Raw genomic sequence first — 26,461 nt, 5'->3', positions numbered from 1 at the left:
ACGCCACACGTGTGTTGAGCAGCATGGCATAGCACGGCCGCCGGTTAACGCATATGATGCAGATTTAGACTTTGATTATATTTAATCTTTTATTTAGCTGTGACATGTTCTTGTGGTGTGTGTGTGTGTGTGTGTGTGTGTGTGTGTGTGTGTGTGTGTGTGTGTGTGTGTGTGTGTGTGTGTGTGTGTGTGTGTGTGTGTGTGTGTGTGTGTGTGTGTGTGTGTGTGTGTGTGTGTGTGTGTGTGTGTGTGTGTGTGTGTGTGTGTGTGTGTGTGTGTGTGTGTGTGTATACGTGTGTGTGTATACGTGTGTGTGTGTGTGTGTGTGTGTGTGTGTGTAATAATAATAATAATAATAATAAACGGTTTATTATTTAGGCAGTTGACAAACTGAAAATGTACATAGGGGATGGGGAAAAACTTAACATTAATCCTAACGGTAAGACTAATCTAGGAGGGAAATACTATCGATTGATGGCTCGCACCATGGTGGGAATCGCACTGAGTCTGTACCGGTCCGTGCGCGGCGCCTTCAGGGGCGTTATTTTGTTGTGGTGTCTGGTGGCACGGACAGGGCGAGGCGCGTCGGGCGGCAGCATGTCTCTGAGACGCGGATGATGCAGTAGTCCCTTCCCAAACTTCTCCAGAGCCTCTCGGTGCCTGGTGGATATTCTGGACAGACTCAGGGTGGTCAGGGCTTCTTCATAGGTGGTGTATGCAGGGCCAAGGATGACCCTGCACGCCCTTTTCTGCACACTCTCTAGCTGTAGCTGTTGAGTGTGTGTGAGGGAGGAGGACCACGCTGGGGAGGCGTACATGAGTTTGGGGAGGATGAAGGTGAGGTACACCCCCCTTAAAAAAAAAAAATGGAGTGAGGGGGAGTGGAGGACCCAGTGACTTGATGATCGTGTAACCTCACTACCAGTCCACAACACAACTGATGATGGTATAGGTATTCTGAATAACAAAGGCATCATTTGCACTTCAACAATTCCTAAGCTGTACTTTGACCTTATCCACACATTAAAATCTACAAGGAATAAAAAAAATAATTTATTCATTAATCAATTCGCAATGCCCTCTCTGCCTGCCGCCGGGGGCTGAACACCACTTCTCTTAATGCCTCCCCGGATGTGCCTCAGCACCAAGGAAAAAAAAGTAACATTAATCCCGAATTAATACGATAATGGTTCATCAATTTCTAGTCATCCAGTAGTGAACTTATCATACCTGAGCCTCCCCTTACTTGAGCGAAGATCTACAGTGAATTTAATTCACAAAACCTAAAGTTGCATTTCCAAGTCTTTGCTTGGTACGCAAAAGGAAAGCGACAACAAACATTTGAGGAACGCAATGCCTGACGAAGGAAGGTAAGCAGCACCTAAGATACTCTGAAACCGCCACAGCTCTGCACGCAGTGCAATTGTAACAGCATAACGTCACCACCAAAACTCATCGCCAACAACATCAATCAGTATACTCACATGCTAAATCAGGACAACTACATGATTTTGCTATTCATGGTCCTTGTCATGCTTTTGTTTTGTTCATTGCAACAAGACCTGTCACAAGGATTCGCACTAATGTTGCCGCAATACACATCACATTAGGCTAATTCGTTTTAAACTTCACATTCATTCTAATCTGTTCATTCTTGAGCGTCATACTCACAAGTTAAATTTCAAATCAGACTTCTGATTATGAATGATTTACTTGCTGGGGGACTTAAAATCCTTTGTCATAATCGTATTGATGCAGATGCTGTTGTTTGTAATTTGAAGATGCAAAATACACGTTTACTCAGCTATGATGATGCCCCGTGAAGCATTTCAAAGTATAAAGGTTGCCCTCTGCCAATGACTTGATCATTCAGGCTATTTACTGTTTACTAGTGGCAGACCAACGTGATGCCGAGTGAACGTTCAAGAATCTGAAACTGCGTGAATGGATATTATTATTTAAAAGCTTTGCATTGCACACGATTTGATGAGCAATTCATGTTGAAATAAGAGTATTGAAAAATCTTAGTCCATTCGGTTCATTATGAAGCGTGGGTGCCGCAGCCAGCGTTGGTGGGCGGGGCGCGGGAGTCGGGGTCGCGTCAGGTGGCTGGCGGGAGGACGCACGAGAGACGGCACTCCTCGCACCGCCAGTCTTCTGAGAGCACCTCCTTACCCACGCCTCGGCGGCACCACCACCACCACCACCACCATCATCATCTCCACGCGACCAGGTTGGCTTGTCCCGCTTAAGCTGCAGGATCCGGGGCTTACCGGCGTGTTCGGCATGAAGGTAACGCGTTTAATTGGATTAGTAAGTCACTGCCTCATTACAGTCACGAGAAAATCACGTGTCCTCTCTCTCTCTCTCTCTCTCTCTCTCTCTCTCTCTCTCTCTCTCTCTCTCTCTCTCTCTCTCTCTCTCTCTCTCTCTCTCTTTCCTTTTCTCTCGCTCCCTTCCCGCCTCGCCAGAACGTCTACTGAAACATTGCTATTTTTGACCTGCAACTATTATTCTCCTACAGTTTATTTCTTCAGCACTTCAATACACACACACACACACACACACACAAACGCTTCCCCTCCTGTAACTATTTTCAATTTCTCACACTCCACTGCGGCGTCGCATCTCTCGCTATCTTCCACCACTTTCAAGGCCAGTGCTCATCTAAACTTACAAACGATATCCTTACTCGACCCTTTCCCCCTCGCACGACCCCGTTTAGCAAGGCTTACAACGCGCCGCACTCCATTCATTTTCTCATCATAATCGCCTCTAACCTCTGGAATGGTCTACTCTTCCCTATTTCTTACACCTTTGCAGCACACGAGCATGATGGGACCTCGCCAGCTAAATGAACTTGATTACTTCTTAACTTTTAATTCATGTTTTTTTTTTTTTTTTTCAGATTTGCGTTTAGCAGAATTTCTTATTGTTGTTGTTGTTGTTGTTGTTGTTGTTGTTGTTGTTGTTGTTGTTGTTGTTGTTGTTGATGTTGCTATTGCTGCTATCGCTGCTGCTGCTGCTGCTGCTGTTATTATTATTATTACTATCATTACTATCATTATTATAGTTTTATCATCATTATTCACACAAGTTTGCCTCGTCTGTCTGTTATCGGTCTATGAAACTTTGAGCGAAGAGACACTGATTAAATTTCGAGGTGGCCAGATATGTATGTAGAACCAGCATTTTATTTATTCACTTTTGGGCTCTCCCAGACTTGCACTCGACTTATGTTTACAGAAAGAATGTGCATCGTTTCATATACGGATACGGAAAAAAAAAGAAGTTATGTTTCATCCAAGTCTACGGAAACGTTACCAAATTTCAGATAAGCCTAGGGAGCATATTTGCCACATTTCACACAAATATACGGAGGTTTGTCATGCTCTACAAAAACTATATGCCACATTTCATATAAGTGTATACATTGTTTGCCATGTTGCATATCACTGGCAATGGCGTTGATGGCGTGTGCTGGCTGAGTGTCTCCTCCTATTTTTTGCAGCCCTTATTTTTTTTTTTTTCTTTTTCACTGCTTACGGAGAAAATCCAGTAAACCCCATTGACAAGAGTAGCGAAATTTGAAAAGAACGAAACGCATAAAACCATCGCGTTTCACTTAAACAAAGAGTGGCAGAAAAAAATAATAAAAACGTAAAGGAACTCGCAAAACTAAAACAATCTCGCAAATTTGTTCCTCTCCCACTCCTGCCCTTCACCTGGCCTTCCCCTGGCGCCGAGACGCAGGAACACCCTTGGAAATACGATAAAAAAGTTGAAGGAGAGACTGAAGTGGAGAAGTATAGAATAACAAATAGAAAAAAAAAATACATATATATTATACACACGAGAACGACAAAAGAGTGACATTTTAATGATTACGTGCTGTGTGTGTGTGTGTGTGTGTGTGTGTGTGTGTGTGTGTGTGTGTGTGTGTGTGTGTGTGTGTGTGTGTGTGTGTGTGTGTGTGTGTGTGTGTGTGTGTGTGTGTGTGTGTGTGTGTAAGGAACAATAATACGGGGGAAGTAAGGAAGGCGGGAGAGAAGCACCTTCTTCCCCCAACTTGATACAGAAAGCAAATCACTGGGTCGCTCTTATTGATCGGGGGAAGGAGGGAGGAAGGGAGGGAAGGAGGGACGAAGGAGAGAGGGAGGGAAGAGAGATGGAAGGAGGGAGGGAGGAAGGGAGGGTGAGCGAGGAAGGAAGGAAGGAAGGATGGAGAGAGAGAGAGAGAGAGAGAGAGAGAGAGAGAGAGAGAGAGAGAGAGAGAGAGAGAGAGAGAGAGAGAGAGAGAGAGAGAGAGAGAGAGAGAGAGAGAGAGAGAAGGACGCACCGAGGGAGACAAGTCACAGGAAGGGAAGGAAAAATAAATGTAAATTAGCAAAAAAGTGGGAAGAGGTTTACAAAAAAGCGTGTGTATCAGTAACAAAGGAAGGTAATCTAAGTATGCAAAAGTAAAGCCGTGTAAAAAAAAAAAAGAAAACGATACCAAGAGGAAAAAAACGAAAACAAAAATAATAAGGGAGAGAGAGAGAGAGAGAGAGAGAGAGAGAGAGAGAGAGAGAGAGAGAGAGAGAGAGAGAGAGAGAGAGAGAGAGAGAGAGAGAGAGAGAGAGAGAGAGAGAGAATGAAAATACGTACGGGAAAGATAAAACTAACATTGAAATTAAAAAAAGAAAAAAAAAGGTTTGAGTGAAAAAAAAAGAAAAAATTAAAACAAAGACCAACATGAAAAATAAATAAAGTCCAAGCGACAAATAGAAATATAGCATAAAATAAGTAAAAGAAGCATAAGGTAAAAGATAAAAGAAATGAGGTCAAGACGAAATAAGTGTAGAGAATAATTGAATAGAGAGAAAAAAAGAGGAAGATAATGCGAAAAAGAATGTTACCAACTTGAAGGATAATGAATAAGAGATTGCAACGAGAGAGAGAGAGAGAGAGAGAGAGAGAGAGAGAGAGAGAGAGAGAGAGAGAGAGAGAGAGAGAGAGAGAGAGAGAGAGAGAGAGAGAGAGAGAGAGAGAGAGAGAGAGAGAGAGAGAGAGAGAGAGAGAGAGACCCTTGACCTTTCTCTCCTCGCCTTTTCTTCCCTTCCCTTCCTCATCCCTTCCCCTCTTCTTCTCGCTCCCGCCACTTCGCTCAAGAAATTAGAGGAAAAAAAGGACACACGCGATTTTTCTATATTTCCTCCTCCTCCTCCTCTTCCTCCCACTCTCTTCCTCAGTCTTTCGTGACCTAAGTTCCTTTTTCCCTCCTTCCCCTATTCTTTCTCCGCTTTCTCCTCCTCCTCCTCCTCCTCCTCCTCCTCTTCCTCCTCCTCATCCTCCTCCTCTTCGTCCCTCCTATCCACGAGTGAAGGGGACAATGTGTGAGGAAATAGTCTTCGTCTTTACTATCACACGTTTCTTACTTTAAATTAGATAGTATAGTTTACCACTACAAGGCTACTAAGGTCCAACAAGTCTGCTGCTGCTTGTTCTTTCTAAGTGTCTAGTGTATTTCATACCTGTTCTTTCGTCTGGTGGAAAGAGGGGGAGAACCTTCTCGCTTTTCCATCCCATCACATTAGTAGAGTGGGTCCCTCCAGCAGGCAGGCAGACTCATTATCATGCAGTACCACGTCCGCCACATTTGTTATTCCTGCGAAGAGAAGAGCGCCTGAAAGAGTGACACAAGTCTGCAGGATGTTGAACTGTGAGGTTATTCGAAGTGGAGACCAGTGCGAGAATGATGAATGATGTGAAGGAGTGCTCATAAAAACCAAGACACTTATAACACGAGGATCGATTTTCCTTCCCCAGTTGTGTTATGAGTTCTGCTAATACGTACATTACTCGGCTATGCAGTTTCTGTCATTTTCCTGCAAGGTATTTTATGTAGTGTTGTATTTTCTGGCTGAATAGTTAAACTGAAGAAGCTACACATGTACATTCTAGTTGGTGTGAATTCATAACCTGCATTCATTCGTTCAATGCCAGTAATGCTACACTATAACACGCATACCCGTTATTGTCTGCTGTTCTTCATCGTGCGAGTATTTGTGTGTCTCTGTACTTCTTGGCACGAGCACTATTGTTGCACGCCCTGATTTTTTTTTTTTCTTTTTCTTTATCTAATTTTATTTCATTGTATCTTATTTCATCCTCATAGGTTTTTTTATTAGTAACCATAGTATTGTTGGTTAGTCATTTAATAGTTAATTAGTTTCTTATGATGCAAAAGTTTCCTTTCCTTCATATTTTTCTTTCCTTATCGTTTGAAATTCAATATATATATATATGTTTTTTTTTCATTATGTAAGGTGTTTTCGCCGCTCCGTGTCAACAGGTGTGTCATTTGTGGCGACGAACCTTTTCCCTTTTTTTTGTTGTGCTTTCATGGAAGTGGAGGAGAGCTGCACAAAAGGGGACTTAGACTTCATTAATGGCCAATATTTTTTCAACTAACTATGTATTTCCCTCCAAAACATCTTCCTTCGTTTTAATTTTCTTATTTTCTCTCATCCACGTTCTTCTTCAATTTAATTTCTTCCTCTTATTCCTTTTTTTTTCATTTCCACTCTTCATTCTCCACCTCCTTCTGTACCTTGTGATTCCTCCTAATATTCTTCCTTTGCGTCTTTTTTTCGGTTCCGTGATCGTGGGTCTCTTTTTCCTTCCTCTGACTGCTCGTTCTCTCCATATTCTTTCTCACTGTATGAACTGTAGTTTTTTTTTTTTTTCTTCTTCTTCTTCTTCTTCTTCTTCTTCTTCTTCTTCTTCTTCTTCTTCTTCTTCTCCTCCTCCTCCTCCTCCTCCTCCTCCTCCCACACACACGCACGATAGCGGATCATCGTAAACGAGGCATAATCGTTAACCGACAAAAACACGATTCAGGTGTGATATCCCTGTCAATTAGTGCTTCCTAAGGCACGCCAGGTAAACACAGGCTGGGACTCCTGCGTGCGTGCGTGAACTGCGACACCATATAACCGGAGAATTAATCTGGCTAAATAGATAACACCGTGAAAGAAGAAGAAGAAGAAGAAGAAGAAGAAGAAAAAGAAGAAGAAGAAGTACCATCAAGGCCGACCTACACCCAATCGGTCTATTCACAGCGGAGGACACTAAGGGTTGTAAATTTTTATTAGCTCTAAGTTTCAATGTTTCATGGACAGAGGGATGTCTTAGCTATTCTCAACCCTCCATATTTTCAGAGGGAATCACACAACAATCATAATAAAAAATACAAGACAATACTAAAGATAAAGTATATTCTTTTAAACAGAAAATGTGTATACTTCGAGCATGACGAAACCACTTTCATCATAAGACATAACCCCTCAAGAGTTAAATGTTTATCCTGCAAGTACTAAGTATAAGCAGCATTGCCAGCGATATTATAATTTTTAATACCCATCATAAAAATCATCCCCTGTTATGCTGCTCATACTTAGAGGACAAACATTTGCGTTCTGAAGGTCTTATAATATTCTAATGATAGCTTCTTTATACCCCACTAAGTACATGTTCTCTTCACATGTTTTCCTTGTTATCTTTAATTTCTTTTGCAATCACTATCTAATCATCCTTTCAAACAGGCGTTGAAAATAGCTAAGCCAATGGAAATTTAAACATTGACGCTGATAGACATCTAAAACCCACATTGCTATCCTATTAGACCTTGGTTATCACTTATGACTCGACTGGTAAAGAGTCCGGCGTGTTGAATAAAGAGTTCAGTCCCTGGCTGCTCCCTCTCATGGCTGACCTTTAGATAAATTTCTCAGAGTTTCTTAACACGCTACAGCGAGTTGTAAATTTACTTACGCTCACAAGAAATTGAGGGTTTCTCGGATCAGCCTCGCGTGGCGTATCAACACGTGCCTGTGCCAGAGTTTCGACTTTGGGTGGTGAGGCAGCTTGCGAAACTTGCAGCGCCAAAGTGTGTGGCTTGATTCAGTCACGTAGGTAGGAATGGAGTCAGTTTGTAGATAAGACTCAGCAATTTAGATCTTGCTTTATCTGAGACATAAAAAATCCAGATTTCGGAGTGAATAATGACCATACAATTAAGCTTACGAAGGCGGCGGAAGGTTTCTGGATACTGCATGTGTGTGTGTGTGTGTGTGTGTTTGTGTGTGTGTGTGTGTGTGTGTGTGTGTGTGTGTGTGTGTGTGTGTGTGTGTGTGTGTGTGTGTGTGTGTGTGTGTGTGTGTGTGTGTGTGTGTGTGTGTGTGTGTGTGTGGTGGGGGAGCGGAGGGCAGGGAAGGGGCGGCTCTGAATAACAGGAAACACACCTCGCAAAGAATATTCGAGTTAATTTCATGCTCACAAGAAAAATTCCACACCGCGGCTAAATGCTGGTAAGAGAATATTACTCTTCAACGACCATGATATAATTTTTACACTTTATAGATTCATTCCCGGTTGATAATTACACCCAAGAAAGTTATCTACGAAAAAAAAAAGAAAAAAACTTAACTGGTCGTATAATCCAACCTTGACCGAATTTTCCCACTGGTCAATATTCTGGTCACGTTTGGGAAGCAGCGGCGTGTGGTGGCGGTGATGGCGGTGGTGGCGGTAAAGGGGAAGGTGGTAGTGGTGGTGGTGGTGAAGGTGGTGGTGGCGAGCACGTTTCCCCGCCTCCCTCGTGCCGGCCAGACACCAGCCTGCACACCACGCCACTCCGGCCTCGCTGAGTCCACTCCACGCGCACTTTGCCAGTGGTCCCTTCTGGTATGAGGCGTAAAAAGTTGATGAGGTATGCACAGCGTGGTGACTGAAGACAGGTAGCGGAAGTAATGCTCTGCGGCGGCGATGGTGGTGGTGGTGGGTATAATTAATGTTGCTGTTGTTTTTATGTATTCATCCATATTTGTCTGTCTTTGCCTGTTCGCTAGATATGTAAAAAAATTAATAAATAGGTAAATAAGGAAACTTGTCATTGGATTTTAATAGAATACTTTTTTGTTTTGTTTTACATAAGAGGGTCAAGGGAAACAAAACCGGAAAAAAATGAAAATCTCACTTAGGCGCCAGTCCCAAAAGAGACGTTAAAAGAATCATCGAAAATTGAAGGATAAGTGTCTTGAAACCTCTCTCTTGAAGACTACTAGATATTAATAAAATCTTGTGGCGGATCGGGATATGCATGTCGATACAAACTGTATGTTTTCCCAAGCTCCGAAAGATTCCCCGCAGCATATGCTTGCTACGTTAGAAATCAATCTACAGGAAGGGTTTGCCACAATAATTATTCATGTCCCTGTGTGGCGGTGGTGGAGACATGCACTCTCTGTCTTGGAGTCGTTTCTGCCGCTGTTGTGTTTTGTTCCTTATGCTGTTGTTCTTTCATCATTCGCACTGCCCTAGTCACTCCTCAGTCATGGAGTCCACCAGGCGTCATGCCCTTGTGTCCGGATAAAGGCCACCACATCTTCTCTAAGCAGCCTTCCCGCGGCAGTCTCAGTCTCGCCGCCGCGTCAGTGTAATCCTCTAATATTGGACAAAGTTCGTGATACACTATCCGATTAACCTGGAAATGGCTGGTTGTGTTTATTTTGCGGCACGGAGTAGAAAACAAACACGTAATTCGTTGTCTTTAGCTACGATGATTCGTCATCCCAAGATTACTTTCTTGTCCACCAAACAACGGGAGCGGCTCTTACAGGGAAAAACTTTGTGGATCAAGTCACTCATCAGGTGTTACGTCACTCCTTGCTGCAACTTTCGGTTAGCACCATGCAAAAGTGTTATTTACTGATCTTAATTACTGACATTTCCCGATTTTTCTGGCTACAAATACACACCAGGACCATTATGGTTCGATCCGTGTACAGAATCGCCGTAATTTCGTAAAATTACGCAGACAAATATGACGGATAACGAAAAAAATAACAATTATTGATGAAGTTTGGACTTCCACATGAGTACAAATGATGAAATAGTGTTTTGACGCTGTGTTGCACTGACTACAAAAATAGAACGTACTGTCCATTATTCTTACTCTGGTTCTTGTGGTCTTGTATAAAAGAAAGCAAATTGACGTAATTTTTGAATCGATCTCACCTGTCCTCGCCCTTCATTGTCGGATGATTATGACTGATCGAGGAACCATCAAGGGTCAGGGGTTTCTACAAGAAGGTCACTCACCCACCTCTTTTCCCTGATCTTCCTCCCACCTCTCTTGCCCCATCTTACACCTTCCCTCTCACTTCCTCATCTCTTTCTGTCTCCCTGCTTGCTTCCGTCTACCTCCTTCCCGCTACTGCACTTAATTCTTCATGTATTCTTTATATACCACAAGGACTGTCTCTGCGAGTGACTTTATATATCTTAGTCCGAGTGTTCGCTATAATTCAAGGTATGGTTTATTGGTTACTCTGTGTTATTAATAATGCTGCTCTGTTTGTCTAGGTCTGTCAGTCTCAGGTTTTCACAGCAACGAGGTCAAATGTAGGAATAAAATACAGAGGAATAAAGTACAGAGTGGTCAATAAGTCATGCTGAAAAATAACGAAATATACACAATATTAAGACTATCAAAAGTAAAAGTTATGAGCAAAGAAAAAAATACACATACATTCAGTACATAATATGGAAAGGCTTGGGTGATACGCCGCCACGCAGACTTAAGGTACTAATTCCCCTTGAGTCCATCCTTCAAAACACAAGGACGCTTAATAGTTCCCCGACCGCCGCACCGCCTCGCCATGGGGCTTTTATTATTGTCATCGCGTGCTGATTCTTTTCTTTTTTCTGTCAGCTATTTTTTTTTTTTTTTTCAAGAGTAATAACAGGAATTTTTCTTTGTATTTTTTTTTGTTTTGTTTGTTTGTCAGTGGATTATTTGGCTGTGGTCTCTCTCTCTCTCTCTCTCTCTCTCTCTCTCTCTCTCTCTCTCTCTCTCTCTCTCTCTCTCTCTCTCTCTCTCTCTCTCTCTCTCTCTCTCTCTCTCTCTCTCTCTCTCTCTCTCTCTCTCCGGAGGGTTCGTGAGTGTCGTGCGGATCACTGGGGATTATCCTCCACCGCCAGAATTATTGACTGGAGCCTCTGCATCCACAGTAATTACACTTAACTACCGTTGTGGAGTGAAATATGTCTTTAATTAATTTCACTCTCTTCCTGCAGGTGTGCTGAGGGGTGATGAAGCAGCTCGTTATCGATGGGCGTAAAGCACGGTGAAGGGCTGGATGCCTAGAAGCCACGGCAGACATGAGTGAGGGCTCCAGGCGCGGCTCTGTGACAGATCTACTACAGTGCAGCGTCGACCTTTACGTCCCGCCCAGCCCCCGCCATCACCCGCCCCCAGACCCAGACTGCTGGGGCGACTCTGGCCGCGCCGCAAAACATGAGAAGAACAAACCTGCTGACGCCGTACGAAGCGATCCCTCCAGCGTCAGCGACATCGTAAAAACCGCCCAGAGTCAGGTGATGGGTCAGCGGGGTGAGAAACTTAAAGTTGGAGAACAAACACAAAATTCTTCACGGGTTTCCGACGTGAAGGTCAGTGCGCACAGCAAAGCGGAGACAGAGGTGAAGGCAGCGAAGGAGAAAAGCAAACCTGGCATCAAACCGCGCAGACCCAAACCTGGATCTGGTCTTGATCAGACAAAACCTCGAGGAGCAGCTACAGAGAAAGGCCGACCCGGTGCCAAGTCCGACAAGACAAGTCTGCAGGGACACAAGGCAACCAGTAAAAGCGTCCAAGGCCCCGACGAGGACAGTTCTCTCCCTGCACCGTCCAAGCCTCGCCGCGGTGAGTGCGCGCCAACAACGAATCCATCCCTGTCCACCTTTTATCTTTCTCCCGTGGTCGCTTATCGCTGAGGCAATTTTGCTTTGAACATGTTTTCACTTTTAGTATCACACATTCTTTGTACACATTACTCTGTAATTTCCTCATGCAAGAAAACTTAAAATGTCAAGGTCAGCAACAGCAACAGCAGCAGGTTGCTCGTGGGGGATAATCGCTGGGGCTTACAGGATAAAAATAACAGACCCAGACTCGCCTGTCTGGCTGGAGGCGCAACCCAAACACCTAATTTAACCAAAAGTGATCCAAGAAAAAAAAAAGTTTCGTGTCTTGGGTTTGTTACGAGGTTAGAGAGATAAAAAAAAAATAAATAAATAAACAAAAAAAAGAACACGTGCGTGTTTGTGTGCATGCGTGTCTAGCCTAGGCAAGTAGGTAGGTTTGACTCCCTTACCAAACTCACATAAGTAATAGTGCCACGGCACGAATGAGACATGACAAGTAATGCGTCGTGGCAATAAAACGAGAATACCAAACTTGTTCTAAGTAAACAGTAAAAAAAATAGTAGCCTTCGTTTCCTATTAGTTAGTATGTTCAGTTTTCCGCTTAACATGGCAACAAAATATGAAGGGTACTTTTCGCTATGCTACAGCAAACTGTGTTAATGTACTTTTTTTTTCTTTTTTTCTTGTGAACAGCTGCGATGACCGGCTGTTCGGGTGCCTACCAGCACGCGGTGAAGGCAGTGCGCGGCGCCTCACCCGAGGGAAGTGTGGTGATGCTTGGCTCAGTGGGGGAGCAAGAGAAGCCTCCGTCCCCTACCCCGGCGCCGAATCAAAATGTTAACAAACTGTAAGTCACGTTGTGATTGTCGTGTATGTATGTGTGTATGTGTGTGTGTGTGTGTGTGTGTGTGTGTGTGTGTGTGTGTGTAAGGGGTGAGTGCAAATGATGATTAAAAATTTCCGTAAAAATATCCCTGTGCCAAAATTGTTTCTTGTATTTTATATATACAGTAAAATCCCTCTCATCCGGCAGCTTCAAATATCCGGCACATTTTTTCCCGAGCCTTAAAATCAATAAAAAATCGATGTGTACTCATAAAATCGATTAAAATTCCCGCGCGAGGCATACTTTGTCCCCTCGCCACCAGAGCGCACTGCTCCTCGCTACCCGCGGCCCACTGCACTGTGTTTACTCAGTGACTCAGTCCCCCGTGTGCAGTTTATCGCCTGACGCCTTCATCATGCCTAAAGTTGTAGAAAAGAGGAAGCGTGTTGTGCTTACACTTAAGCAGCTGATCAGATCAGCTGATCTTTGTTATGGTAAGATGCGTGAGTGTAGGGTGGTGATTGTGGACATAATTTCACTTCTATTCAAGTATCCGGCATGTCGGCGGTCCCGTTGATGCCGGATAAGAGGGATTTTACTGTATATATATATATATATATATATATATATATATATATATATATATATATATATATATATATATATATATATATATATATATATATATATATATATATATATATATATATATATATATATATATATATATATATATATATATATATATATATATATATATATATCGTCTGGATACTGACTAGAGACAGATGTGCGAGTCTGTTACTGCGTAGCCCCTGACTCTTGTTCACCAAGCAGCAAGCACTAAGTACGCGATGTACATAAGGCGAGAGGCTGTGATTTCATTGTCTCGGTGTGTGGTGTGTGAGTGGTCTCAGTTTTACCTGAATATCGGTTACTATGAACTCAAACCTCTTTCCGTATGGGAATGGCTGGCTGTGTAGCGAGACCAGCAGACGACCATGGGTGAATAACACACACACACGTGGTGGGAAGATGGCCGGTCACCTGTTGCTGCTGGATTGCGGGCTCATACCTCCCCGACCTATTCGTGCGTACATACACACAATACTTCATCCTCAGTTTAGTGCACAGGCGCTTCGGTGTGAAAGGGCACCGAGCCAAATAGCATCTACCTAGCTGCAGATTTTGAACAGAGCTCGCTACGAAAAAGTAAAAACAGTGACAATTCATTGTGATGATAGTGACAACCATCATAACAGCTGCTTACCACTATCCTGAGTTCAGTTAGTATTCCAGTAGGTATTCATCAACTAGATCACGTTTTTTGCCTTCCAGGAAGCGAGTTACCTGCAATTAAGTTATCCTTAGCGTGAAGTACACAAATGTTCATTAGAGGAATAAGAACACTTACGTAGAATAGTAAGAAAAATCGCAGCACCTTCTTAGTTGAAGAAAAATGGTAGTATGTTGCAGTAAGGTGAGCATCAAAATTATTCTTATAGAAAATGTTTGGTCTCAGATCATTTACCATAGCGATGGCGGCGACGAAGATGAAGTCCCTGTGCCTCCGCGCCTCGCCAAGGAGTGGACACATGCAGGGGTCGATCAGCATCCGGGAAGACGCCGAGACCAGCAGTGTATCTCTGACCCCTTCATCTCTGCAAAGCACCAAAAAAACCCAAAGGTAAGTAAAGTATTTCTAACGACACAGGTCTGAGTGATGTCCACCAACTCGCTTGCGTAACAAAAAACATCCAAGAACGATTAATTATTTTTGTCGGGATAAGTAACAAAAACACTGGGAAACCATAAATTATTTTTGTATGCTTACAAGCACTATAAGGGCAGTGGCTGTATTGCTGGAGGTATTCCCAACAACTCTTCTATCGATAAAACTTGACCGTCCCCCAAACAGACGACACAGAGCCTGCCATCACGCGACGGATAATGAAACTGCTCCCGTGGACTTTTCACTGACGCTCATCACTGTTATCTATTTTTTTTTTTTTATCCTGGTAGTGTATCAGATATTAATCAAGCAATATCCTCACTTCTTCATACCTCTCTCTCTCTCTCTCTCTCTCTCTCTCTCTCTCTCTCTCTCTCTCTCTCTCTCTCTCTCTCTCTCTCTGTTGTTCCTTTAATTTTGTTAGTAGCGAAGAAGGAATATTCCAGGAACTGAATTGATGTATTTCTCCTGTATTTTTTACATAATAATTAGCGGAACTTTTCGTTGACAGTCCTTAGTTAATTTTCTTACCAACCAAAAGCCAGTAAAACTGAGTGAGGAAAAGAATACAGGATAATTCTAAGAAAAATATTTGTTAACTAAGTTTACAAGATGTAATCATGTTTCCATTTAATTACAAGAACGAGAGAGAGAGAGAGAGAGAGAGAGAGAGAGAGAGAGAGAGAGAGATTTCACAGGATAAAAGAGTAATGATGGTTAATTCTTACCTTACCACTACCGCCAAATACAACTGCCTTCACCGTCCTGCCATTACTGAGGCACTGCTTTTGTGCTAATTATATTACACTACAACTGTACATAATACAGCGACTACTGTTTCTACTACCACTACTACCACTGCCACAGCTGCTGTTGCTGCTTGACTATAACTGGCTTGGGTTCCAGATTGTGCCAAAAAATATTGTATTTGTGTGAAACATGGTACGTGTTTCCGTAGACTTATAGTGGAAAAAATATGCAAGAGTGAAAAGTAATTTGGATCTGCATACGAACACATCCAGAGATCCTCTTCATGATCTGATAAATTGTCTTTTGGCCCAAGATCTATCTTTCCCGAAAAATTCATTGATATATGTTGATAACTTATCGATATTTACAAAAATAAAAGCAAATTTACAATAATCTCCCACTCACAGCCCCACTCTCACCCAAATCTGTGTCTTAACCAAGATAGATAAATGCTTCATTTATTCACTTGGCTCAGTAATAGCAAACTGAACAATAGGAAACTGAACGTTTCCCTTTGTGTCTCACAACACAAGGGGGTAGTCACACCCTGCCCTCTAAAGACAACTCTCTTCCTCCACACAAAACTACAAGCACCTAATAACACACACACCCTTCACTCAAAAAAAATTTTTAAATCATGGCGACTCCTACACCAGCCTCGGAGTCCCCATCTGGGGAGGGGACCATAAATGTCCCCAGGTCGGACTGCCTTTCCGTCGACGACCCTAAGTGTCTTGACACCCCCCTCAACTTTTTCTTCATTAACTTCTGCAACATTTGCGGTCTAAGATCTAATTTTCAATCTGTAGAACACCACCTCTCCTCTTCTAAACCTCATCTTCTTTTCCTCACTGAAACTCAGGTGTCTGAGGCAACTGACAGTAGCCCCTTTTTTGTTCCCTCCTACTTTCTCTATCCTCATTTTCGATCCAAAGCTGGATGCTGCGTTTATGTGCGCAATGACTTAACCTGCTCTCGTGCCCACGCTCTTGAATCTTCCGAGTTTTCCACCATCTGGCTACGACTACAGAGTCATTCTCATACTAAATTTATCTGTGCTGTATACCTCTCTCCTAACTCCTCTGACTATAAGAAATTCTTTGACTACTTAACTTCCAAAGTGGAGCACATTCTGACCCTCTTCCCTTTTGCAGAGATCTCCATTCTTGGAGACTTCAATGTTCACCACCAGCTTTGGCTTTCCTCTCCCTTCACTGACCATCCTGGTGAACTAGCCTACAACTTTGCTATCCTCCATGACCTAGAGCAATTGGTGCAACACCCTACTCGTATTCCTGACCGTCTTGTAGATACGCCCAACATTCTTGACCTTTTCCTGACCTCTAATCCTTCTGCTTATGCTGTCACCCTTTCTTCTCCGTTGGGCTCCTCCGATCACAATCTCATATCTTTATCTTGTCCTATCACTCCAATCCCTCCTCAGGATCCCCCCTAAGCGAAGGTGCCTCTGGCGTTTTGCCTCTGCTAGTTGGGGGGACCTGAGGAGGTATTTTGCTGATTTTCCTTGGAATGACTACTGCTTCCGTGTCAGGGACCCGTCTTTGTGTGCTGAGCGCATAACAGAGGTGATAGTGTCTGGCATGGAGGCGTACATTCCTCACTCTTTTTCTCGTCCTAAACCTTCTAAACCTTGGTTTAACACAGCCTGTTCTCGTGCTATACATGATAGACAGGTGGCCCACAAAAGGTACTTAAGCCTTCCTTCACCAGAATCTCACGCACTTTATATTTCTGCCCGGAACCATGCCAAGTCTGTTCTCCAACTAGCCAAAAACTCCTTCATTAACAGAAAATGTCAAAACCTTTCAAGATCTACTAACTCCCCTCGCGATTTCTGGCATCTAGCCAAAAATATCTCCAATAACTTTGCTTCTTCTTCTTTCCCTCCTCTTCTTCAACCAGATGGCACCACTGCTATCACATCTATTTCTAAAGCTGAACTCTTTGCTCAAACCTTTGCTAAAAACTCTACCTTGGACGATTCTGGGCTTGTTCCTCCCTCTCCTCCACCCTCTGACTACTTCATGCCACGTATTAAAATTCTTCGTAATGATGTTTTCCATGCCCTCGCTGGCCTAAACCCTCGGAAGGCTTATGGACCTGATGGGGTCCTTCCTATTGTTTCCGAAACTGTGCCTCCGTGCTTGCACCTTGCCTAGTCAAAGCTCTGTCTGTCAACATCTACCTTTCCTTCTTGCTGGAAGTTTGCCTACATTCAACCTGTTCCTAAAAAGGGTGACCGCTCTAATCCCTCAAACTACCGTCCTATTGCTTTAATTTCCTGCTTATCTAAAGTTTTTGAATCTATCGTCAACAGGAAGATTCTTAAACATCTATCACTTCACAACCTTCTATCTGATCGCCAGTATGGGTTCCGTCAAGGCCGCTCTACTGGTGATCTTCTGACTTTCCTTACTGAGTCTTGGTCATCCTCTTTTAGAGACTTTGGTGAAACTTTTGCTGTTGCCTTGGACATATCAAAAGCCTTTGATAGAGTCTGGCACAAAGCTTTGATTTCCAAACTACCCTCCTACGGTTTCTATCCTTCTCTCTGTAACTTCATCTCAAGTTTCCTTTCTGACCGTTCTATTGCTGCTGTGGTAGACGGTCACTGTTCTTCTCCTAAATCTATTAACAGTGGTGTTCCTCAGGGTTCTGTCCTGTCACCCACTCTCTTCTTATTATTCATTAATGATCTTCTAAACCAAACTTCTTGTCCTATCCACTCTTATGCTGATGATACCACCCTGCACTTTTCCACGTCTTTTCATAGACGTCCAACCCTTCAGGAGGTAAACATATCACGCAGGGAAGCCACAGAACGCCTGACTTCTGATCTTTCTAAAATTTCTGATTGGGGCAGAGCAAACTTGGTATTGTTCAGTGCCTCAAAAACTCAATTCCTCCATCTATCAACTCGACACAATCTTCCAGACAACTATCCCCTCTTCTTCAATGACACTCAACTGTCCCCCTCTTCTACACTGAACATCCTCGGTCTGTCCTTTACTTATAATCTGAACTGGAAACTTCACATCTCATCTCTAGCTAAAACAGCTTCTATGAAGTTAGGTGTTCTGAGACGTCTCCACCAGTTTCTCTCACCCCCCCAGCTGCTAACTCTGTACAAGGGCCTTATCCGTCCATGTATGGAGTATGCTTCACATGTCTGGGGGCGTTCCACTCATACTGCTCTTCTAGACAGGGTGGAATCAAAAGCTTTTCATCTCATCAACTCCTCTCCTCTAACTGACTGTCTTCAGCCCCTCTCTCACCGCCGCAATGTTGCATATCTAGCTGTCTTCTACCGCTATTTTCATGCCAACTGCTCTTCTGATCTTGCTAACTGCATGCCTCCCCTCCTTCCGCGGCCTCGCTGCACAAGACTTTCTTCTTTCTCTCACCCCTATTCTGTCCACCTCTCTAATGCAAGAGTTAACCAGTATTCTCAATCATTCATCCCTTTCTCTGGTAAACTCTGGAACTCCTTGCCTGCTTCTGTATTTCCACCTTCCTATGACTTGAATTCCTTCAAGAGGAAGGTTTCAAGACACTTATCCACCAATTTTTTACCACTGCTTTGAATCTTTTAAGGGACTGGCATTTCAGTGGTCATTTTTTTTATTAGATTTTTGTTGCCCTTGGCCAGTATCCTTCCTACATAAAAAAAAAAAAAAAAAAAAAATTCATAATAAGGCAGGTGGAAGAATCAATAAATGAAGAGGAAGAGACCTAAAGCTTAAATACATGTAAGACCAGTGCCATTCACAATTACAGTGCACACATATATTCCCAAGGCATCCTGTAGAACAGTGGTTCCCAAACTTTTGCAGGCTGGCGCCCCCTTGACTCCCCGGTGAATTCCTAGCAACCCCCCCCCCCCACACACAGACACATATGGAAACAAACACCTCTTTCTTGATATTTGGTATGCTGCAATTTGAAAAGAGAAAGGTTAAACACAAATGTGTATTTCACAAATAAAACCCAATTTAATTGGCGTCCTTTCATGATATCTTTATTATATGATAAAATTCTGAACATTACAAGCTTGAAATTACAAACCTGAGCTTTTGCTTTTGTAGTCATATGCTGTCGGATCTGACTGGGCCAGAGCGGTGTGCAGTAACCGAACCCTGATGCGTCGTCCACTGACTCGTCCTGCTGCACGTGTTGTGCACAAATCGTCAAACAAACGTTCGAACTTCTGACTTCGACTTCGGACTGCCGCCCCCCTACCGCCCCCTTCTTCCTCACCGCCCCCCCAGATCTTTCCACCGCCCCCAGGGGGGCGGTACCGTCCACTTTGGGAACCACTGCTGTAGAATAATGGCTGGCATGCTTGGATCACAAATGAGGCATCCTGAATTTGATCACTGGGTGGGTAAAGGATGATGAGCAGCCTCCTTATACTTTAGCCTATGTAACCTAGCAATTTTCAGGTAGTGTGTATAATTCAGGGCTTATGGCTGAGTGTCAGGGCTTGTGGCATTCCGGAGAAATGACCCCTTCCTTTATGTCTTCTGCCAGTGCTCATATGTGGCACCACAGAATGAAGAAGCTTGGATATTTAGGGATGGCTCCTGTTTATAAAGGGCAACCAAAATGTGTTCATAAGCTAAAGCATCCATAATGCTTCTTCCTGTGTATGTGGTATTATCACTGGCTTTTAAAAACTATCTAAATCTCCTTTATGCACAAATCATGTCCTATCTGTCATCCTGCCCACCACCAGGCAGCGCCCTGGAAGGAAGATGTTCGAAGATGCGTATGTCATCACCTGGAGCCAGCCAGTCCTGCACGCTGACCAAGCTGACTTCCGCATCACTTTTGATAAACCAAAGAAGGTGTGTGTGTGTGTGTGTGTGTGTGTGTGTGTGTGTGTGTGTGTGTGTGTGTGTGTGTGTGTGTGTGTGTGTGTGTGTGTGTAGGCATGCATATTTCTGTGTGTGTTTGTGTGTGTGTTTTACTGAGTGCAAACTTTTTACAAGGGAAGAGGGAATGTGTCAAAGCTTCATGTTTGTGTGCTTTTCCTCTAAATTTATAAATGCACATATTTATTTCATTAAATCCCAATCTCTAAAGCTTAATTCTTGTCTCAGACCTGAGCTCACAGCTCCACACTGGATGGTTCTGGGCAAGTTCCGCCTTTGCCTCACCCCTGCCCTCTACAACTATGCTATGCCTGTTATTGAAATTTTTCATAACGGTTTTCTATGCCTTCTCTAGCTTTGATCCTTGGAAGACCTATGGAACTGATGGAGTCCTTCTAAACTAGACTGCTTTGAAGGTCATTCTATCATGAATTCTGTAGCAGTGCATGCACCATCCTACTACTGATCATTATAAAATGTATCTTGTGCTCCCCTGAAAAGACTGAGGGTGCAGGACAACCTGAATGAAGTCTTTTAAAATTCTGTCACTCATTAATGTAATTGCCTTGTTTAGACAAACCAGCCTTCTTCAGACTTTTTGTATTCTCATGCTGCCAACCCACAACCTCATCTGGAAAAATTATTCAAGATTGTTAATGATATCTAAAGAAGTAGAATACAGGTCCAACTCACATCCTCAGCCATCATGTGTATCAGTATGTACATATGTGGTCACAGATTGATTACTTGAAACTGGCAGTGCAAATTTTACCCAGCAACTTCAGTGAAAAAAATTCTGGTCTGTAATTCAATATGCTTTTTCTGTTTATATCATAAAAATCATGCATCATAGACTTGTTGCTCCTGATAAAAGAATTTAACAGGATGTGTCTACTGAACTGTGAGAATTCTTGTTCTCTGACTCAAATTGAAGCTCTGACTCAGAAATGACAAGTACCCTCTTAACATGGTCTTTACAAATCTTTCAAACACAATGTAGTATTTTGTGGTTCATTCAGTCTTGCCTTTTGATCACCACAATTTGATGCCCTTATTCTATGGCTACAGCACTAAGAAGCTACCAAGAGACCTCAAACAGTCTCTGTCCCACAACTCTTTACCCCAGGGGTCGGCAACCTATGGCACGCGTGCCAGACTTGGCACGCAGAGTGCTTGCCTATGGCACGCCACGTGATATGGAGCAAAAAAAAAAAAGTAAAGCAACGAAATAATGAGAGAGAGAGAGAGAGAGAGAGAGAGAGAGAGAGAGAGAGAGAGAGAGAGAGAATGTGTATTGTACATCCTTACAATTATGATTTAAATTTTCGTATGATTCTAAATAATTCTTTCTTTTGATATATTAAAATGATTAAATTAAAACGAAAATGTTTTGTACCCACGATGAGGTGTACGTGAGCACAGCGAGATGTAGACGAGTATGAGACACGTTGGCCCCCGCCGCTGGTGACGCATCAGTCAAGCAGCGCTGCTATTTCAGTGACTATTTAGCTGCCCTGAGTGACGCTCTTGCTAGTTACTCTCACCATGGCTACTGCGAAAAAAGTCAAACTTGATGTCCGATCATTTCAGTCATCATGGACAAATGACTTTGGATTTATTCAACAGAATGATCGTGCTGTGTGTGGTCTCTGCTGCGAAAATGTCGTGTGCCGCACATCTAGTGTTAAAAGACACTTTGAAACAAAACACGAGAAGACTTTCAAGGACAGTGCAGACAAGACTGAAGCGATTAAGAAAGCAGTATCCCGCTATGAGAAACAAAGTAATGTGTTTAAGAATCTGAGTGCTAGCAAAATCAATGCAACTGAGGCCAGTTACAAACTAGCTCTGTGTATTGCCAAGCATGGAAAGCCTTTTACTGATGGAGATTTCATAAAAGCAGCTTTCCTAGAGTGCTCTGAGGTGCTTTTTGATGGCATATCAAACAAACACATGATCATCTCAAGGATAAAAGATATTCCTGCCTCAGCTAGGACCGTGGAGAGACGTATTTCTGAAATGGCTGCTAATGTAGGTGAGCAACAAACTGTTGCTTTAACAACTACACCTGTGTTCAGTGTGGCCCTGGATGAAAGCGTGGATATAAATGACATTCCCCGCCTGGCTGTTTTTGCCAGGTACAGTGACACAGAGATACACGAGGAGCTGTGCTGTCTTCAACCTATGTATGGCACTACCAAGGGGGAGGACATACTGAAGACATTCACTGACCATTTTGAGGAGAGAGGGGTTGACATAAGAAAGATTTTTGCAGTTACAACAGATGGTGCCCCTGCTATGGTAGGAAAAAACAAGGGTTTTACCAAGCTTGTTGAGGATAAAATTGGACACCCCATTTTGAAATTGCACTGCATAATTCATCAAGAAAATTTATGTGCCAAAATCTCGAACTCTGATCTCAACAAGGTGATGGCTACTGTAACAAAAGTAGTGAATTTTGTTGTTGTACACTCTTCTCTTACGCACAGGCAGTTTCAAGCTTTCCTTGAAGAGGTGGACAGTGCTTACAAAGATATACCCTTGCACAGCAGTGTTAGGTGGCTAAGCTGTGGGAAGGTATTGGAGAGATTTGTGGAATGCTTTGATGAAGTCAAGCTTTTCTTAACAGAAAAAGGCCAAGGCTACCCTGAGCTGGAGGACAGAGACTGGATTGTGAAACTTATGTTTCTCTCAGACATCACCAAACATCTAAATGACCTCAGTCTTCTCTTGCAAGGTGCAGGAAAAACAGTGATGGACTTGTATGATACTTGGAAGGCATTTGTTGCAAAGCTTGCAGTTTACTCATCAGATATTAAAAATGGTTCTTTCCGTTACTTCAAAAACTTGAAAAACTTATCTGCAACTCATCCTATCAACACTACTGATCTTCAGGTGTACATGCAAGAATTGAAATCTGAGTTCTCAATCAGATTTAAAGATTTCCAAAACATCGGCCCAGTGTTTTCCTTTTTAATCAGACCAGACACGTTTAGATACAGTGAGTTGGACGCATCTCTTTTTGAGTGGATGGAAACTGAGGAGTTGCAAATGCAGTTAATTGACTTTCAGGCATCATCATTGTGGTCAGCTAAATTTAAGGATCTTCGAGAAATATTGGAAACTAGTACGACTGATCATGCAGCCTCCATATTAAGTTCCTGGACATCACTGCCTGATAAATTCAGTTGCATGAAGAAAGTAGCTTTTGCATTGCTATCAGCATTTGGATCTACATATCAGTGCGAGCAGATATTTTCACACATGAAGCACATCCTCAATCCCCATCGCAGCAACCTTACAACGGATCATTCTGAGGGTTGTGTAAAGCTCAAGGTGTCCAGATATTCACCTGAAATTTCAACTTTGGCCAAAGGGAAGCAAGGGCAAGGATCGCATTAATAATGTGAGTACAATTTTAAAATAAAGAAGTATATTTTTAGTTACTAAGAATAATAAATGCTACAAAAAATGTCACATTTATGTTATGTATATGGAGAAAAATACATTTTACTTTAATTACAATGGTCACTACATACTCAGTCATAGTGTATAATTATGATTTTCATTTTCGTAGGCTACATATAGGGCTGAAAAAATAACATTTGGCACGCAAGGTAGTAAAAAAGTGGCATGAATTATAAACTGGCACACTATGTTCAAAAGGTTGCCGACCCCTGCTTTACCCTAATGGGATCTTGTTGTTGCATGACTCTGCAAGATCATGCTCTGTATTACATAATGAGAAAAAGAAAAAGATATATATATATATATATATATATATATATATATATATCTTACTAATTTCAGATGGGGAATGCCAGTATTTTTTGTTATTTAATCCCCATGTAGATTTATTAGTAATATGTACATACACAATTCAGCAGATAACCTTGTTACAGACCAAAAAATCTCCTGATATCTTTTCTCATATAAACTAGTGTAAATACTAACAATCAATGCCTCTCCCTCTCTTACTCTTTACGTAATATTCATCAGTACTTTCCAACACATGACTAACAGTTCATTGAAATGTTGGAGAGCCCTGAGCCTCCCTCAGCAAGCGCCGTGACGTCGCTCGCCCTGACACAGGCGCGTGTGCTGCGGGTGAGGCAGAGCCGGCGGCGCAGTGTGGGACCTGAGATAGTGATACCAGCCCCAGAGTCAGAGGAGCGGGACACAACTGCAGTGGACTGGATGGAGTGGAGGCAAACCCATGATCGAGTGGAGCAGTGGCTAAAGGACAACGCCCAGACGGAGCCTGACGAGTCACATGTGGTTGCTATGCTCCTCGACCCTGACCCACGGAAAGGTGCACTCTATAGAACCTGAGTGACAGCTGCTAGGACTTGTCTGTGATGAGCAAGATTTTTTTTACAGTATTGCTGTGTGTGTGTGTGTGTGTGTGTGTGTTTGGTTGGGTATGCAGATGTCTTACGTAATGGAAGTTTTTAACATATGCTGTATTATTTGAGTCACATGTAATCTTTTCTTGTCAAATGTTCTTAATTATAACTTTCCTGTAGTTCCTCTTTAAGTGTAAGTACATGAGACCTCTACTGTTGTTTTTTTTCCACAGAGAAGCTAAAATAAGAGCTGAACAGAACTTAATCACAATGCAGGAAATTATGCCAGTGAGATCATTCCCATGCTGTATCCTCTTGATCAGCATTCTGGCTGTAAACTCTGACTGTGAGCAATGATACCCTTGCAATAAAGGCATCCTCATGTTACTGTGACAGGGAATGAGGAACCAGTAATACCAATTATGATAGCCTTAAACACATTACTGTTCTTTTTTTAATGTCCATTGATTAAACATTACTTTTTCTGTTAAAATCTTAGCAACTTCAACTTTATTCATTAGGATATATTGTGCTCACAATACTTTAAGTTATCCTACATGAATAGAAGCAGCTTGCAAAACCATTCAGTGTATATATTTTGCAGAGAGAGAGAGAGAGAGAGAGAGAGAGAGAGAGAGAGAGAGAGAGAGAGAGAGAGAGAGAGAGAGAGAGAGAGAGAGAGAGAGAGAGAGAGAGAGAGAGAGAGAGAGAGAGAGAGAGAGAGAGAGAGACAGAGAGAGAGAGAGAGAGAGAGAGAGAATAAGTAAGTTGACTGTTACCAGTCCTTTTTGTAGCTTGTGTTTATTGTCCATTTGTTTGCAATCATCATTGATATAGTGTTTTTTTTTTTTTTTTTTTTAAGGTAAAAAAGAAATGAAGCTGAAGACTTTAAGCTCTGAAGATAAGCTCATATGTTAAGCAAAATGAGTGGTGGTGCTGATGGTGTAAGGAATTCAATCTGAGAAGCAGCTCTTTTATGATGTCAAGAATACTTCTGACAAAATTTGTAAGCACATTTTACATTTTATGATTTAAACTAAAGTGATTAAAATATCTGGCAGCACAGTCTAAGTTCGATGACTGTGATAGTCTAGTACATTAAAGGAAAGATTAAAGACAGCAAAGTTTGCCAAATTAGATCACACCGCATATAAATGATCTGAATATGAATGTGTTTCTGGAGCCAACATATAGAGTGCACATTCAAAGTTCTGCCAGTCACACAACAATGCATCTAAGCATACAGAATCTTAGTGGAAGTGTTGCCTGTTTAGAGTCCATCACTGCTTTGTGGACTTCACATTTACTGACGAGTCAGCATGTGCCAAAAAGGGAAATGTCAGGGCTTGCCTCTTGTCTATCTTACTTTTGATATCAAGTGTCATACCTTCTGCCAGAACACTGTACTTCATGATTTATCAAGATTTTACTGCATTACAAAATATAATCTGTTATCATCTTTGGAATGGAATCCCTGGCATTGCTTAATTTTGTCTTATAGCTTTCTAAGAGACAAATCTGAATTTCCAGGATATTGCTGTGCATGCTCCTTTTGAGACTGTTTATGGACTTCTGGCTGGTGGAAATTACCAAGTGTTGAACATACTGCATGCATGTAAGAGATGATTAATGCCTGACATGGTATTTGGGTTCTGGAGCCAGTTCTCTTGTATTAGTGAGGTCACAAGTCACTGGCTCTTTGTGCTTAGGTCTTTCTTATGTAGAAACAATCCGTATTATTTTGTTGCTTGAAACCAAAAGAAAATTACAACAATCCTTAAAAATGCTAACATAACAAATCTGCTAAATTCTATTTAAATTTAGGATGATCAAGAAGGCTGGCATGCTGCTTTTACCATGCTGCTGTCTCTTAGCTTTACATTTCTCTTCCCAAATCTACTGATTATTACTACCACTAAGAAAAATAGATAGATAAATAAATAAATAAAATAATATAAATTAATAAATCAAATAAATAAATGTCAAAAAAAAAAAAAATAAAATAAATACAAAAATAAATACTGGTTATAGTGGCAGTGATGGCAAAAAACACCATCTGTATTAACTAAGCTGTTTTTGTTTGAACTGCTCCTCTCCACTGTTAATTACTCACCTTGAAAACTTGATTCTTAAGTTAATTGTGTCAGATTCAATGAATAT

General features: G+C 42.2%; 1 protein-coding gene and 1 long non-coding RNA gene across 3 annotated transcripts; one reads left to right on the top strand and one right to left on the bottom strand.

Annotated features, from left to right (window-relative positions):
• Positions 1 to 1,959: 1,959 nt before the first annotated feature.
• Positions 1,960 to 25,454, top strand: LOC135102539 (uncharacterized). 2 transcript variants are annotated; one of them, XM_064007831.1, is made up of 7 exons: positions 1,960 to 2,292; positions 11,122 to 11,749; positions 12,446 to 12,599; positions 14,101 to 14,265; positions 19,817 to 19,928; positions 24,048 to 24,267; positions 25,164 to 25,454. In XM_064007831.1, the coding sequence occupies exons 2-7, from the start codon at positions 11,206 to 11,208 to the stop codon at positions 25,217 to 25,219; spliced, it is 1,251 nt and encodes a 416-aa protein (XP_063863901.1). In that variant the 5' UTR covers positions 1,960 to 2,292; positions 11,122 to 11,205; the 3' UTR covers positions 25,220 to 25,454. The 2 variants fall into 2 exon arrangements, with proteins under 2 accessions (XP_063863901.1, XP_063863893.1); XM_064007823.1 differs by lacking the exon at positions 25,164 to 25,454 and having other exon boundaries at positions 1,983 to 2,292; positions 23,997 to 24,510.
• Positions 5,514 to 14,592, bottom strand: LOC135102556 (uncharacterized). The gene is made up of 4 exons (XR_010269675.1): positions 14,413 to 14,592; positions 14,110 to 14,239; positions 13,849 to 13,928; positions 5,514 to 5,647 (listed from the first exon to the last, which is right to left on the bottom strand). It is a non-coding gene; the product is annotated as an uncharacterized LOC135102556 (long non-coding RNA).
• Positions 25,455 to 26,461: the final 1,007 nt, after the last annotated feature.

This window comes from Scylla paramamosain, chromosome 1 (genome assembly GCF_035594125.1).
Source record: "Scylla paramamosain isolate STU-SP2022 chromosome 1, ASM3559412v1, whole genome shotgun sequence".
In the NCBI taxonomy this organism is placed as follows: domain Eukaryota; kingdom Metazoa; phylum Arthropoda; class Malacostraca; order Decapoda; family Portunidae; genus Scylla; species Scylla paramamosain.
The sequence above is the reverse complement of the archived record's forward strand: the minus strand, read 5'-3'. Positions and strand labels throughout refer to the sequence as shown.

What these genes read in the sequence shown, in the direction of transcription:
- LOC135102539 (XM_064007823.1), top strand. Translation starts at nt 11,206, where the DNA reads ATGAGTGAGGGCTCCAGGCGCGGCTCTGTGACAGATCTACTACAGTGC. An exon ending in AGCACCAAAAAAACCCAAAG is followed by an intron (nt 14,266 to 19,816) that starts GTAAGTAAAGTA and finishes GCCCACCACCAG; the next exon opens with GCAGCGCCCTGGAAGGAAGA. An exon ending in CTTTTGATAAACCAAAGAAG is followed by an intron (nt 19,929 to 23,996) that starts GTGTGTGTGTGT and finishes GAAATGTTGGAG; the next exon opens with AGCCCTGAGCCTCCCTCAGC.